The sequence below is a fragment of the Nyctereutes procyonoides genome, unplaced genomic scaffold (assembly GCF_905146905.1).
Source record: "Nyctereutes procyonoides isolate TBG_1078 unplaced genomic scaffold, NYPRO_anot_genome, whole genome shotgun sequence".
In the NCBI taxonomy this organism is placed as follows: Eukaryota; Metazoa; Chordata; class Mammalia; order Carnivora; family Canidae; genus Nyctereutes; species Nyctereutes procyonoides.
This window is the reverse complement of record NW_026575146.1, coordinates 69163479-69178191: the sequence shown is the minus strand read 5'-3', so window position 1 is coordinate 69178191 and position 14713 is coordinate 69163479. Positions and strand designations below refer to the sequence as shown.

Genomic DNA, 14713 nt, shown 5'->3' with positions numbered 1-14713 from the left:
AGAGAAAGACCGTTCAATTTAAAGCAGGTTATGGAGACATGCCAACTAACGCAAAGTGTGATTCCAGGTTGGATACTGGCTCAGAAAATAATTTTGTGGGTTTGGCGGGGGGTGGGGGGGTTGCTATAAAAGACATTGCCATTGATAAAATTTCAGTGTCTATAGATTGATATCAGACCTTAGCACCATTATTTTCTTGATTTTGATCATTGTATTTTTGTTATGTAGTAAATACCATGACCTCCAGACAATCTTTTTTTTTTTTTTAGATTTTATTTATCTATTCATGAGAGATACACAGAGAGAGGCAAAGACATAGGCAGAGGGAGAAGCAGGCTCCTCACAGGGAGCCTGATGTGGGACTCGATCTCAGGGTCCTGGGCAGACATTCAACCACTGAGCCACCCAGGTGTCCCTCCAGATGAATCCTATACATATTTAGAGAACCAGAGGTTTCGAGGTTACTCTCAGACTACTGTACTATCAGCAGAAGTGTTTCTCAAACTAGTTTTTCCCTGATCCCACAGTAAGAAATGCACACATTGTATAAGGATATGCACATGCATGTGATCTATGTATGTGTGCTGTGCATGTATGTGTATCCCTGTGGTGGACAGGCTCCAGGGGTTCCCAGCTCGTGGCTGCCCCAGCTCTCGGGCCCCCCAGAGGGTGGCTCACAGCACTATTGCAACAAGGCAGTACATGCTAGCAGTACAGATGCCCGGCAGTAACCTAATCCCAGAATCAGACATTCCGTCAGCTTCACTCTGTTCTTTTCACTGGAAGTGAGTGGTTGGGTCCTGCACACAGGTGGAGGTCAGAAGGCATGGAGAGGGGGAGGTGGGGATCGTTGAGCTCCAGGCTGGATGGTGCCCACCCAAGTCCGTTCATCCCAAACATATCCTTTGGCTGTTGTGGTCTGATGTGGTAGCAAAAAGAAAACTGTATTTATGAAGCTTTGAGCCGTCTTCAACTCCCCTTCCTCGGCACTTTTGGCATTTGGGGAAGGGCCATTTTGGGGAAGGGCCATTTTGGGGAAGGGCCATTTGCTGCTGAACTGCATATCCTAGGACATGGAACAGTATCCCTGGCGTCCACAAGGATCTCAAATGGTACGGGCTTTTTAATGTTAAAATATTTGTATCTTGATTACTGAGCTTTTTGGCAGGCCCCCACCCCCCACCCCACCCCAGGTCTGTGCAGGAGCTGAGTGCCAGCCCCGTTTCTGTCACCCGAGCCGCACAGCTGTCCCGAGCAGGACTGGCATCTGTGTGGGCCTGTCCTCAGGGGTGTCCCGGCAGCTCGGCCAGGGTATGGCACATGTAAGTGAACATTCAGCAGCAAGGAACGCACAGCTGCCACTGACCCAGCCAGGCGACAACTCATTCATCACCACGCTGTCCTGTGAGGTAGTCAGGTTATTCTGCACATTCACAGTGGGAGAAACCGAGGCTCAGAGAGGGGACTGAGGGTGTGCACGGTCCCACAGGGAACCACGAACCTGACTGGGTCTGGCAGACAACTTTCCCAATGGCCACACGGGTCTGCACCGTGGCCACCAGTGGCCCTCCTGACACGGCCACACCGGAGGGAGCGGCCTCCTCCCTCAGCGATTCCCAGTTACACGCTCAAGGCAGGTGTCTGACGGCCAGATGCGCACCTGCCACTGCCTGAGAAGAAAAGGGCAGCTACTGATCCCTACCAGCGTGCCGTGCGCATGGCAACCAGCGTTCTTTGGGCAATACTGCCTCCTAGAGGACCCTCTGGGCATGACAGCAGTAGTCTTGAGGCTCGCACGAACAACACTGCCACCTAGAGGGTGACGTGGGCATTTCGGTCAGCGTTCCGTGGGCAACACTGCCACCCAGGGGACGCTGCAGACAGAGCGGCCAGCTTGGGTGGGCCTTGCGGCTCCGTCCTGGTACTCCGCCTCCCACGTGGTTTTCACACCTGCTCCCTGAGATTATTTAGGGAGGGGCTGCCCCCTCACTGAGGAAACACCTGACATCTCCAAGCCCACCAAGCGGGCACTTTCAGCCCAAAGCCTCTGGGCTACCTCTTCATCCTCAGCTTCGGGGGCTGGAGCCTTCTCTTTGAGTCCATCAAAGTACTTTCCAGAAACACCCTCCAATTCCTCTGCCACGGCCAGGTACGTGCTGGGCTGGGCTGCCAGCTGGGGGCTCTTGACCAACAGCCAGAAGATGGGCCCTGCAATTAGCCCACAGAGCATTCAGTCCACACACGTTCAGGGAGGAGGACATGAACACCCCACTCTCCCCCCAACACCCCCACCCCCACCCCAGGATTGCCTGGGGTCCAGAGGCCAGAGGTCACACTGCAGTCCCACACAGCCCACCTCCAGGCCTGTGCCTCTGAGGTTCCCTCCACCGGGAGCTCCTTTCCCTGGCACTGCCCAGCCAAATCCCTCCAGACATAGAGACCAGCCCAAATGGGGCCTCTTCCAGCAAGCCTCCCCAGCTTTTCCCCAGGCAAATGGAGGCTCAGTCATCTCTGAGTCCTTACCCTATCCCACCTTGCTTTAAAAGAGCTTTTATTGGGATCCCTGGGTGGCGCAGCGGTTTGGCGCTTGCCTTTGGCCCAGGGCGTGATCCTGAAGACTCGGGATCGAATCCCACGTCAGGCTCCCGGTGCATGGAACCTGCTTCTCCCTCTGCCTGTGTCTCTGCCTCTCTCTCTCTATCTCTCTGTGACTATCATAAATAAATTAAAAAAAAAAAAATGTAAAAAAAAAAAAAAGAGCTTTTATTTATTAAATGTCTCTGGGGCCAGGCTCAGCTTAAAATCCTTGCTATCTGGCACCCACCCAGTAAATTATTTTCAGGATTACAAATACTAGTTCTAAAGTTCTAATTAATGTTGGCAAATTGAACACCAATAAAAAATAAATTTATATTAAAAATAAAATAAAAAATAAAGCTCTAATTATTTATTCAGTTTAAAGCTGGTCAGGTGGGGCTGCCCGGGTGGCTCAGCGCTCAGCGGTTTAGCGCCACCTTCAGTCCAGGGTGTGATCCTGGAGACCCGGGATCAAGTCTGACATCAGGCTTCCTGCATGGAGCCTGCTTCTCCCTCTGCCTGTGTCTCTGCCTGTCTCTCATGAATGAATAATTTTTTTTATATTAAAAAAAAAAAGCTGGTCAGGCCCTGGGCTGGCCATTTTAAGTGTGAGGAGGGCACTAGGATGGCCCTCCTGTGTAGTTAAGGCAACTAAGGACCTAAGAGGTGAGGCTGCTTCCCCAGGTGGCACAGTTTGTTTGGGGTGAAGGTGGAGTCGCCCCAAGCACAACCAGGAAGCAGCTCCATAATCCCCTCCTCTGGAACTCAATTTCTTATCAAACAGCATCTAGCCTATTTCCTGGGGCTATTCTGAGGCCACCAGGCTGGATACACATGTAGACTCATGCTTGGCATCCCAGGAGATACAGGGGAGGGGGCAGAGCGAAGCCGCTCATGTAGTCTCTGAGTGTGATATTAGTTTTGTATCAATTTGACTGAGCCAAGGGGAGCCAAAAAGCTGGCAAAGCCTTCCTCTGGGGCGTGTCCGTGAGGATGTGACCAGAAGAGATCAGTGTTGGAATCAGTAGACCGAGGAAAGAGATCTGCTCTTACCAATATGGGCAGCCACCATGCTCTTAGCTGAGGGTGAGACCAGAAAAAAAGGTGGAGGAATAGCGAATTCCCCCTCTTTCTGCTCAAGCTGAAACATCCATCTCCTGCCCTCGGATATCAGTGCTCCTGGCCTTTGGGCTGGGACCTACACCATCACTCCCCTGGTTTGCAAGCCTCTGGGTTTCGACTGGGATACCAGTTTGGCCTGGGACAGCACCACCATCTTCTCAGGCCTCCAGCATGCAGATGGCAGATCATGGGACTTCTCAGCCTCCATAAATGCATGAGCCAATCCCTCATGACAAATCCCTCCAAGCATCTATATACAGCCTATTTGTTCTGTTTCTCTATAGAACCCTGACTAATATACTGAAGAGAGTCCTAGGCCCTGAGCTGAGAGGGCAGGGGCTCAGCTAAGGGACCCCAGGCCAGGAGGGTTCTTACCGAGTGTGAAACTGGAGAAGGCAGAGCTGTGCATGCCTGTGTGTCTGCCCAGCTCTGTCCTGGCCACCCCAGGGTGCAGAGCATTGACAGTCACGCCTGTGCCTGGGGAGAGAAGAGGAGGGATGAGGGAGTAGGCAAACGTCAGGTTCACACCCCACCTGGAAGGCTGACGTTGCCCATTCTCAGCTCTAGGGCTACCCAGTGCTGTGCCATGTCCTACCTTTGAACCCACAGCACCCTCTTGCTCTGAAACTTCCACATTGAGGGGTTTCATCTTGCATTGCAGCTCTGTTGCACGACTGCCCAGAGCAGAGCCTCCCAAACCTGAGCGTATGTAAAAATCACCCGGAGCACTTGAGACACCCAAACCGCTAGGTTCCACCCACCCCCAGGGAATCTGAAGCAGTGGGTCAGGGTGGGGTGTGAGATGTTGCAGTGGTGACAAGCTCCCAGCCCAGCTGACGTTGCGGGTCCACGGATGCTCTCTGAGGAGCAGGGCAAAGGGTACCTTTCAACTCCAGCTCTGTGCACACTGAGGTCAGATCATTCTTGATCCTGCTGAGCAGCTAGCTGCCAGTAGCAACACCCACCCCACCTCCACTCCCTGAAGCGAGGACCACAACTATCTTCAGACACTGCCAAATGTCCCCGGGGCATCCACATCACCCAAGGTTGAGAATCACTAGCCTAGAGCACCAATGACTTAGATGCCTGTGTGGGATGAGCAGGGAAGGATGCCACGACTGATGAGTGATGTCTGCCTCAGGCACCACCGAACATAGTGGTATGTGTTTCACACATCCACCTGCTCTGTTCTGGGACTGATGCTTGACCTCCTATCGGTCCAGGGTCATAGCAGGACTGTCCCAGGCTCAGAGCTAGAGGAAGAGGAAGGCCAGCGAGGCTCACACACACATACCCTGCAGCCGCCGGCTCAGCTCCTTGGTAAAGAGGATGATGGCCAGCTTACTCTGGCAATAAGCCGCTTTGGTGTCATACTTCTTTTTCTCCCAGTTCAAGTCATCAAATTCTATGTGTCCTGCAACGTGGGCCAAGGACGAGAGGTTGATGATCCGTGAAGGGGCTGAGGCTTTCAGTTTGTCCAGCAGCAAGTTTGTCAAGAGAAAGTGACCTGGGTGAAGGACAACAAAAAAAGAAAATTGTCACTGAATTCTTACCTGGTGCAGAGGATCGTACTGAGAACATTACCTTCTTTGACCCTCCCAATAACCTACGGCTCTCAACAGGGGCCAGTTCTTTCCCCCAGGGGACATCTGGCAATGTCTAGAGTTTTGGTCATCATAACTGCAGAGAGAGGAGGGGGTGTTCCTGGCATCCAGGGAGGCAGCTAGGGATGCTGCTAAACATCCTACAGCACTCAGAATAGCCCCGCAGCAAAGAGTGACCCAGCCCCAGAGGTAAAGCCCTCTTAGAACCCTGTGAGGTCAGCTAGGGGACGGTCTGCCTCCCTTTCTTCTTCAACAGAATGTTTGGCTGTGTACAGGACTGCCCAGTGAAAGACTATGTTTCCCAGACTCCCTTGCAGCTCCATCAGGTCATGTGCATTAGGACCTTCCAGGACCTCAGCATGTGGCCGTATCTGGAGAGAGGTCTTTATAGTGAAAATGAAGTCATGAGGGTGGGCCCTGATCCAGTGATTGGCGCCCACCTGATATCTGTCCCCACCCCGCCCCGCACCCTTACTAACAGAACTCCAGTTACATGTAGGGTGACAACAGGTATACAGAGTAATTGACAGGCAGACAGACTACAGGACAGATGAAGGGTCAAGAGACCAAGAGATGGACGCAGGAGCCAAAGAACTAATGGAGCATCCAGCAGTGAGGAGGCAATTCCCTGAACTGCCAGGTGGCCCCACACCTGGCCACCTAGCTGCCCTGGAGAGTGGAGGAGGACCCCAGTGTGCCTGGCCCACTGGGGACCCTGCCTACATCCCAGGCCCATATAGACACCACATAGCCCTCAGCCTGTGGCCTCACCCAAGTGGTTAACACCAAACTGCATCTCAAAGCCGTCCTTGGTGGTCCAGTGGGGGCACCGCATCACGGCCGCATTGTTGACCAGGATATGAACTTGCTCCTCCTCTAGGAGACAGGGGTGAGGGCAGGTATGTCAGTCGCATGCCTGCCTGTCGCATGCCTGCCTGTCGCATGCCTGCCTGGAGCACCAGCGCAATTGGTATAAAACAACCCCTGCACTGAGCTGAACTGTCCTAAAACATTCAGGCCCACCCAGAGCCTGGGAACGCAACCTGTTTTTGGAAACAGTCCTTGCAAAAAGTAAACAAGTTAAGATAAGGTCACAGCGTAGGCCCTAATGCAGCAGGACAAGGACTGAGGACCATGGGGAAACAGAGGCCATGATGCATCGATGAGCCAAGGATCACTGAGGACCAACGGCCACCGCCAGAAGCTGAAAGAAGCAGAAAGGATCTCCTGGTCCCTTCCTGAGACTGTGATCTCGGACTTCTGGCCTCCAAAACTGAACAAAACAGATCCCTATCTAAAGTCAGCACTGGGGCAGCCCCCATGGCGCAGCGGTTTAGCGCCGCCTGCAGCCCAGGGCATGATCCTGGAGACCCGGGATCGAGTCCCACATCGGGCTCCCTGCGTGGAGCCTGCTTCTCCCTCTGCCTCTGTGTGTGTGTGTGTGTGTGTGTGTGTGTGTGTGTGTCTATGAATAAATAAATAAAATTTAAAAAAATAAAAAATAAAGCCAGCACCGCCCCCTATCCCAGACCCTGGATGCTTCACAGGCAAAGCGACCGTTCCTCTCCGAGCTTCCCTTTCCTTGTCAGTAAAATGGGATGAAAAACAGCACCTTCCTCCCTGTATCAGTTAGCCAGGGCTGCCATAACAAACTATCACATGACAGGCCACTTGAACCTGTTGTGTCCCAGTTCTGGAGGCAGGAAGTGCAGGGTCAAGTGTCTCAGGGCTGTTTCTTCCCAAGGATCAAGGAGTGAGGGAAGAATCTGTGCCAGGCTCTCTCCTGGGCTCACAGGTGACTGGCCACCATCTTCCGGCCTCTTCCTTCGCATCTGCCTGCTTCCTGATTTCCCCATCCTCTGAGGACACCAGTCATTGGATGAGGGCCCACCCCGATGACCTCATTTCCACTTCATCACCTCCGTACAGACCCTCTCTTCCAATCAGGTCTCGTGTTGAGTCCTGGGGGTTAGGACTCCAACACATCTTCTGAGGGAACACAGTGGAACCTGTGACACTCTCACAGTGGTTTTTGGGAACAGCGGGGATAACACACTAGTTATCTAGCACCTAGTAAACAGAGCCTCTGGCTTTATTTGAAGGTGGAGGGAGTCACACAGCCATCAGGAAACCAAGCTCTAGAATTGTCAAGACGACAGTTCAAACCCCCAGCTCTATCCTGAGCAGCGTAGGACCCTGGTAAAGTCACACAGCTTCTCTGTGACTCAGTTTCCCCCTCTGGATAAAAGATAACACTAGAACTTGCTGGTAGAGTAGGAGAGAAAAAGCACCACAGCACCACACATGCAATAGGCTCTGGTTGTATAAAAAAGCCAAGGAAGGGGCGCCTGGGTGACTCAGTCAGTTAAGCCTCCGACTCTTGGTTTTGACTCAGGTCATGATCTCAGGATCATGAGATGGAGTCCCACACTGGGCTGTGCTGGGCATGGAGCCTACTTAAGGTTCTTGTGCGCTCGCGCGCGCGCGCGCTCTCTCTCTCTCTCTCTCTCTCTCTCTCCCCCCCCTCCACCCCCCCCCCCCGCCTCCCCTTCCACTTCTCACTTGCTCTAAATAAATAAATAAATAAGCAAGCAAGTCAAGGGGAGGTATATAGGTACATACACCTGCTTGCTTTATAAATGCACAAACCATGTCCAAAAGGACACACAAGGACACTGGACACATCTAAGGAAAGCATCTGGTAGCTAGCGGCAGGGAGGTGTTTGGCTGAATCACCATTTGTCCTTTCTGAATGTTTAATCCTGTAAATGTTATTCTTGTTCGAAAACATAAAGACGTGAGCCAGTTCTGAAAACATCTGGTGGGACATGAAATGAAAGTGAGTCACCTGTGTGACGAAGTGCAGAAAAAGGCCTGCCTAATCCCTGGATCAGCAAAAAGAAACACCCAACAAGGTCAGTGGGAATTCCAGGTACTCTGTGCTATGCCACATCGTATCCCCCACCGGGCTGGGCGCAGAGCCTGACTCTGACTCCTCTCTGTGTCCCAGGAATCACCCATCACCCATGAGAGCCAGGACACTTCGGAACTGCTGGCTAAGTCAGCACTGCCGCCGCCTTCACCCAGCTAACTCACCCTCCAGCTGCCTGCACATCTGGCCTCACCTGGGCCTCTGCATCCTGTAGGAGCTAAGTGCCGAAGGAGTGCGTCTTCCTACAGAGCAGGGATCCCACAGAGCAAACTTCTCCTATAAAGGACCAGACTAGATTTTTTTGGCTTTGCAGGTCATACAGCCTGTCCCTCTGAACTCTGCTGTCGCCGGTGTGCCAATAAAACTTTATTTACAGATGCTGATATTTGAATTCCATACAGTATTCACATATCCAGAAATACTCTTTTAATTTCTTTCAACCGTTTATGTAAATGGTTGAAACGTAATATATGTTCACATGAGAAGGTCAGAAATATAGAAATAAGAAGGTCAGAAAATATAAGAATGTATAATCGTCACCCGTCCACAAACATGGGCCATGGTCTACCAGCACCACACTCTAGGACTTGTGTCCGCCCAGGACCTACCTAGCCCCACAAGGCCAGCATCCTCCCTCCTACCTTCAATGATCTTCGCTGCAAACTCTCGGATGGACTTGAGAGAGGCCAAGTCCAGGTGCCAGGCACTGACACGGTGATTAAGGGTTTCCCCACGAATCTCCTTTGCTGCTGCCTCACACTTCTCCATATCTCGACAGGCCAGAATGATGTTGCCTCCTGGAAGCCCGGGATAGGAAAAAACTAATTTTTCAATCCTCGCCCCAGTACAGAGAACAAACACAAATGAAAACACAGGTCTGCTCAAGAGTGTGTACACATGAGCCCCCAGCTGCGCTGTTCACGGCAGCCGAAAGATGGAAACCACCCCTGTGTCCATCAGCTGCTGAGCAGAGATGCACAAGGTGTTACATCCAGAGCCCGGAATGCTACTCGGCCACGGAATGGAACAAAACACTGACACATGGTATAACATAGGTAGACCTCATAAATGTGCTCATAAAATGTGCCAGTCACAAAAAGATATGTGGTGCAGGATTTCGTGTTTATGAAATACCTGGAACAGGCCGATCCACAGGAGGTCCCTGGGAGGGGTGGGAACCAGGGTGACCTCTCAGAGGACCAAGCTGTCCTTTTGATGAAAACATTTTCATCAAAAACGATTGTCAACGGTCATACAACTCTAGTAATACATTAAATGCCACTAGAGTGTGCACTTTACGTGAGCGAATTATGTGATGTGTGCATTAAATTCTAATATGGCCATAAAAGAAACACTTTAAAAAAAATTAGAGAAGTGAGAAGAACCAGGGATTGGAGGAGGACAGGCAGCCACAACACTGACCACATGGACCCATGTGGCTTGCCTGCCTACCACTGGGCCCAGCTGCCTCCTACACACCCCACTGCCCCTCACACGGTCCACGAGGGAACTCATCTGACCCCAGATCTGTTCATCCTCAGTTGCTACCCGGCCCCCAGGACAGCGGAGCACGTGCCCCTTCCTTGGGGAAAGCCCACGAGGTGGTGGGGATTGTCGATCATCACAGCCCCCACCGCTCTGACCTGAGGGGTGGACGGGCTGCTCTGGCTCAGCCCATCAGGACCAATTCCTTAGGCCACCCCAAACTGTCAAGCCCAAAGAACATTTCCCACCTCCCCCAGCTCCTGCACCTGCCCTGCCACCGCCATCCCGCCCCAGCTGGTGGCAGCTCTAGTCTCCTTGCTGCTCAAACCGAAATCCTTGACTTCTTGTCTGCTGCCTGATCCAACAGGTAATCCAGTGATTCCAACTTTGAAGGAGATCTTAGTGTGCCTAGAAGGGCACCCTTCCTCCTCTTCCATGGACTTCCTCCATAACCCCAGTCCCACTGTGAGAAAAACACTGAATGAACCTAAATTAAAGGGCCTTCAACAAAACACCTGAGTAGTAAGCCTGAAAGAGACTGAAACCTGATTCTGTTCCACAATCTCTAACCCCAGCCCCAGCCCCGCCATCAGGAGGGCCAACACAGAGAGAAAAATCAACACCAACAACCGCTGAGTGTCCGCAGCCCCCTCTGAGACCCAGAGTCTCCCCTGCCTCTTTCAGGGACACCAGCCTTTCTGGTGCAGGCTGGCATAAATCTGGCTCCTGCCCTGTGCAGCCCAAACTGGGGCAACCTTAATATCCCCCAGGAAACCAAACCTTCCACCCCAAACCTCACACGCCAAGCCTCAGCGGAAAAAGCACCTCTTCTGGCCAGCTCCAAGGCTGTCTGCTTCCCAATGCCTGTATTGGCGCCAGTCACAATGACGGTCTTCCCAGGAATGGTGGCCTTGCTGGGACAGGCCCCGCCTGCAATGTAGTCTCTGAAGATAAGAAACAATCATCAGCTCTGTCTGCACCCCCATCACACATGCCCCTGTTAATGATCTTGAGCAAATGACCCCACTGAGCTTGTGTTCCCCCAAAGGACAGATGGGAAGGACATCTCATAACTCCGTGGGGGCCAGTGTGATGATACAGGCAAAGGCTCAGCACAGCCCTGTGTGGGGAGGTGACACAACATGACAATCATTACTTTGTAAAGACCCACTGTATTGGTCTCCAATGGCTGCTGTAACGAATTACCACAAGCTGGGTGGGTAAAAACCACGTGCGGGTAATCAATAGCTCTGCAGGCAAGAGTCCAAAACAAGTCTCACTAGGATAAGGCTAGGGTCTCGGCAGGACCATGCTCCTCCTGGAGGCTCTAGGGGAGAGGCCAGTCCGTGACTTTTCCAGCTCCTAGAGGTGCCCATAATCCCTGGCTCATGGCCCCTCCTCCTCCATCTCCAGAGTCAGCAGGGCCTTCAGGTCACTGACTCTAAAGACCAAGGTGATCATGCTGGGTTCCCATCTGGACAAACCAGGATCACCTCCCCATCTCAGGGTCCTTAACTGAATGGCACCTGCAAAATCCCCTGTAACAGGTAAGGGAAGACCTTCACAGTTTCTAGCACTAGGACATGCACATCTTTTGGGGGAGCGGGGGGCTCTTACCCTTTACCCACATTCCCCAGAGGCCAAATATTGGAAACAAGCAAATGTCACCAGTAGGGGACTGACCAAGTAGGCAATGCCACTTCCATATGACAGAAGGGCCCTGTGCAACATAGAAACCGCCAGCCTTCCAGGGCCAATTTTTTTACTTTAAATTATTTAAAAATAAATAGCCATACTTTTTCTCCAGGACATTCAGCTACCTTTCATTCTGCCTATCCCATGCTGTCACTTTCTTATTGTTACTATTTTCAGCTTTGTCAGCCCTGAAAGTCAACAGTATGAATAACGATAAACCAAACCTGATATATTTTATTATAAGGGAAAATTATTTCCATCTGCAAAAGAATTATCTCCATTTTCTAGAACTTTCAAAAACACCTAATTACTATTACAGAGCTGGAGTGTAATGAATTATAAATAACAAGATATGGGCCAACCCCGTGAAAAAGACTTTATCAGATCAGGAGCAACAAATTCGCAATGAAGCCTCATCACAGGGCAGGCAAAGGTAATTATTCAGAGATGACAGTCTATGCTTCATGCCCTAAAAAAAAAAAAAAAAAAAAAAGAGGGGACACCTGGGTGGCTCAGTGGTTCAGCATCTGCCTTTGGCTTAGGTTGTGATCCCAGTGTCCTGGGATCTAGTCCCGCATCGGGCTCCCTAGAAGGAGCCTGCTTCTCCCTCTGCCTGTGTCTCTCATGAATAAATAAAATCTTAAAAAAAAAAAGAGTATTTCAATATTCCAATTACTTTCAGGCCTCCCAGCCTATCTCTTGTATTGTGTAACTATAATAAAATTACATATGTAATAAAGTTACATATTTTTCTTTTACTGCTGTAAGAACACTTAACACGAGCTCCACCATCTTAAGTTTTTAGGTGCACAGGACAATACAATATTGTTAACTGTGGGCCTCATACAGCAGCTTGGAGCGCTCAGTGGCCACAGGCGATGGCTATCATAATGGACAGCACAAATGTGAAACACTTCCATCAGCGCAGAAGGTCCTGCGGTCCTGCCGCAGAAGGTCCAGCATTCAGTGCTGCTACAGAATATTGGGGAGCTGGGTTTTCTGTGGGGTTTTTTGCGGGGGGAATTAGCCTAGGAAAGACAAGAATTACGCATATATCCCATGCAATACAATCCTTTCTTCAGAGATAGGCTATTCGGTTTGCATCTCTGCGGATAACGAGAGCTTGGGTGGGTTGCGTTTTCCTTGCACCGGGGCCACGTGACGTATGGGGCCTGCCCATTAGAAGTCTGCAGGACGTACTCGGTCACACTGACAAGCGCGGAAGTCTGGACCAGCAGACTTGCAAGGGCCCGGGCCCGCCCCTGCCCTCGGGGTGACCTTGGGCCGTGACCTGCCCTCTCGGCCCTTCCTAGGTGTGCCCCCCACGCTGCCTGGACCAGCCCTAGCCTGGCGACCACCGGGGCGGCCTCTCTCCCGCCCTCCGCCCACCTGCCGGGGGCCAGCCCGCCCACCCGCGGCGCGCAGGCGCGCACTCACCGGAGCAGCACGGCGCCACCCACCGCCGTGCCGAGCACAGACAGCGGCAGGAGGTAGCGGTTCATGCCGGGCAGGAGCGGGGGTCCGACGCCGAGCCCACCGGAGACCTGCCGCCTGGTCGCTCCGAGGAGCTCACGGCCGGCTACCCACGTGGGGAAGGACCAGCTCTGCTCCGAGCGGAGGCTTCCGAGAGGGGCGGGGCGATGACGGCCGGGAGCGGGGGCCCGTGAGGGCGGGCCTCGGCGCCGCGGCGGCCGGGAACAGGAGTTTCCGTGGTCGTGGGCGGGGCCGCGCCCTGGAGGCGGGGCGGGCCGAGCCTGCGCACTGTTCCAATGACGTCACGGTCACGCAGCTCTCGGCGTTCGGCTGGTGCGCCTGGGTTAGAGACCTGCTGCTTCCGCCGCCCACCGCGCTGCGGCTGGCAGGCTGCGCTCCTGTCCGCGCCTCTCAGATTTATCAGCCTGTTCCCACCTGACGTGCGCGCTCACCAGTAGTACCTTCCTCATAGACTATAAGAGAACTTGAGAATTTCGACACTCGGAAGCCAGGACCTAGTGGCCTCGGGATTCCCAAACTCCTGGGGCCCTGAAGGAGGAAATCAGGGCGTTAGACTCCTGGGTCTGAGGGAGGAGGGCCTGGGGGCCTGGACTCCTGGATAGGATATTATAAATTCATAGAATGAGTCATTATTTAATTTTTAAGAAATGAAATGCTGGCAGTTTTGACAACCTGGATGAGTAGCTAAAGCATCATTCTGAGTGAAAGAAGCCAGACACAGAAGTACAAGAAGGACAAGTATGACTCCAGTTATATGACATTCTAGGAAAGCAAGCCAGTAGAGAAAGAATGAAGATCGGTAGTTGTCAGGGCAGAGAGGGTGGAGGAAGTGATTGCCAGAGAGGTAACTTCTTCAGGTTTTGAAATCGTCTCTGTGGTAATCCTACTGGCAGTTACATGCATGACTACGTATATTTGTAACATGCTATCAGCATGTTCTCTTAAAAATAGTGAATTTTGTTGCATGTAAATTATCCTACAATAAAGTTGACTCAAAAGAACTGAAATTTTTTTTACAGTTTTGTTTTGGAAATCATTCGACCACAACTAACTGTTGATTTATGATTCGATCAGGTTTGTCTGCAATCAACAGACATATTTGAGAATTCTTACGAGGTAAGAAATATCTGCGTGATAAATTATTTCCAAATGCCCCAAGAGGTTTTTGAATATTGGATTAGACAACAAATTTGATGTGATGTTTTGTAGACATAGAATGAAATGTGCTCACTTTGGGTCTGCAGCTTTTGCAGTTTGGAGCTAAATTTTTTCTCTTGGACAGATGTTGCCTGTTTCCATAATGCTGTGAAAACTGTGAGTTCTGTGTACCCTCCCAGACACAGGGCACCCAAAGTGAACACAACAGCCATGGGTCCAGGGTCTGAGATTGGAGACTCAGCCTAGGAGTGAGGAGAAGGGTCCCAGAGCAAGGGATATGTAAATAGGGTTTTGAAGGATGAGTAGGAGTTCTTCAAGTGGAACAAGTGGAGAGGGACAACTAGACAAGTGTGACAGCATATTTAAAGGGTAGGAGTCATGGGGCAAGTTGCTTGAGGAGTGACACAAGTTTGGGATGGTAGGAGGTTGGCTTGCATGGGAAGGTGGCTAGCAAGAGATATGGCTAAAGGGAAATTTTATTTTTTTAAAGATTTTATTTATTCATTCATGACAGACACAGAGAGAGACAGAGACTCAGGCAGAGGGAGAAGCAGGCTCCAGGCAGGGAGCCCAAAGTGGGACTTGATCCTGGGACAGCGGGATCATGACCTGAGCTGAAGGCAGATGCTCAACCACTGAGCCACCC

The 14713-nt window shown here is 51.7% G+C and overlaps 1 protein-coding gene across 2 annotated transcripts; it reads right to left on the bottom strand.

Moving 5' to 3' along the window:
* Positions 1–268: 268 nt before the first annotated feature.
* RDH13 (retinol dehydrogenase 13) lies at positions 269–13904 on the bottom strand. 2 transcript variants are annotated; one of them, XM_055311328.1, is made up of 7 exons: positions 12853–13904; positions 10546–10664; positions 8877–9032; positions 6075–6179; positions 4994–5206; positions 4075–4176; positions 269–2208 (listed from the first exon to the last, which is right to left on the bottom strand). In XM_055311328.1, exons 1-7 carry the CDS (start codon positions 12915–12917, stop codon positions 1964–1966), a joined length of 1005 nt encoding a protein of 334 aa, XP_055167303.1. In that variant the 5' UTR covers positions 12918–13904; the 3' UTR covers positions 269–1963. The 2 variants fall into 2 exon arrangements, with proteins under 2 accessions (XP_055167303.1, XP_055167304.1); XM_055311329.1 differs by lacking the exon at positions 6075–6179.
* Positions 13905–14713: the final 809 nt, after the last annotated feature.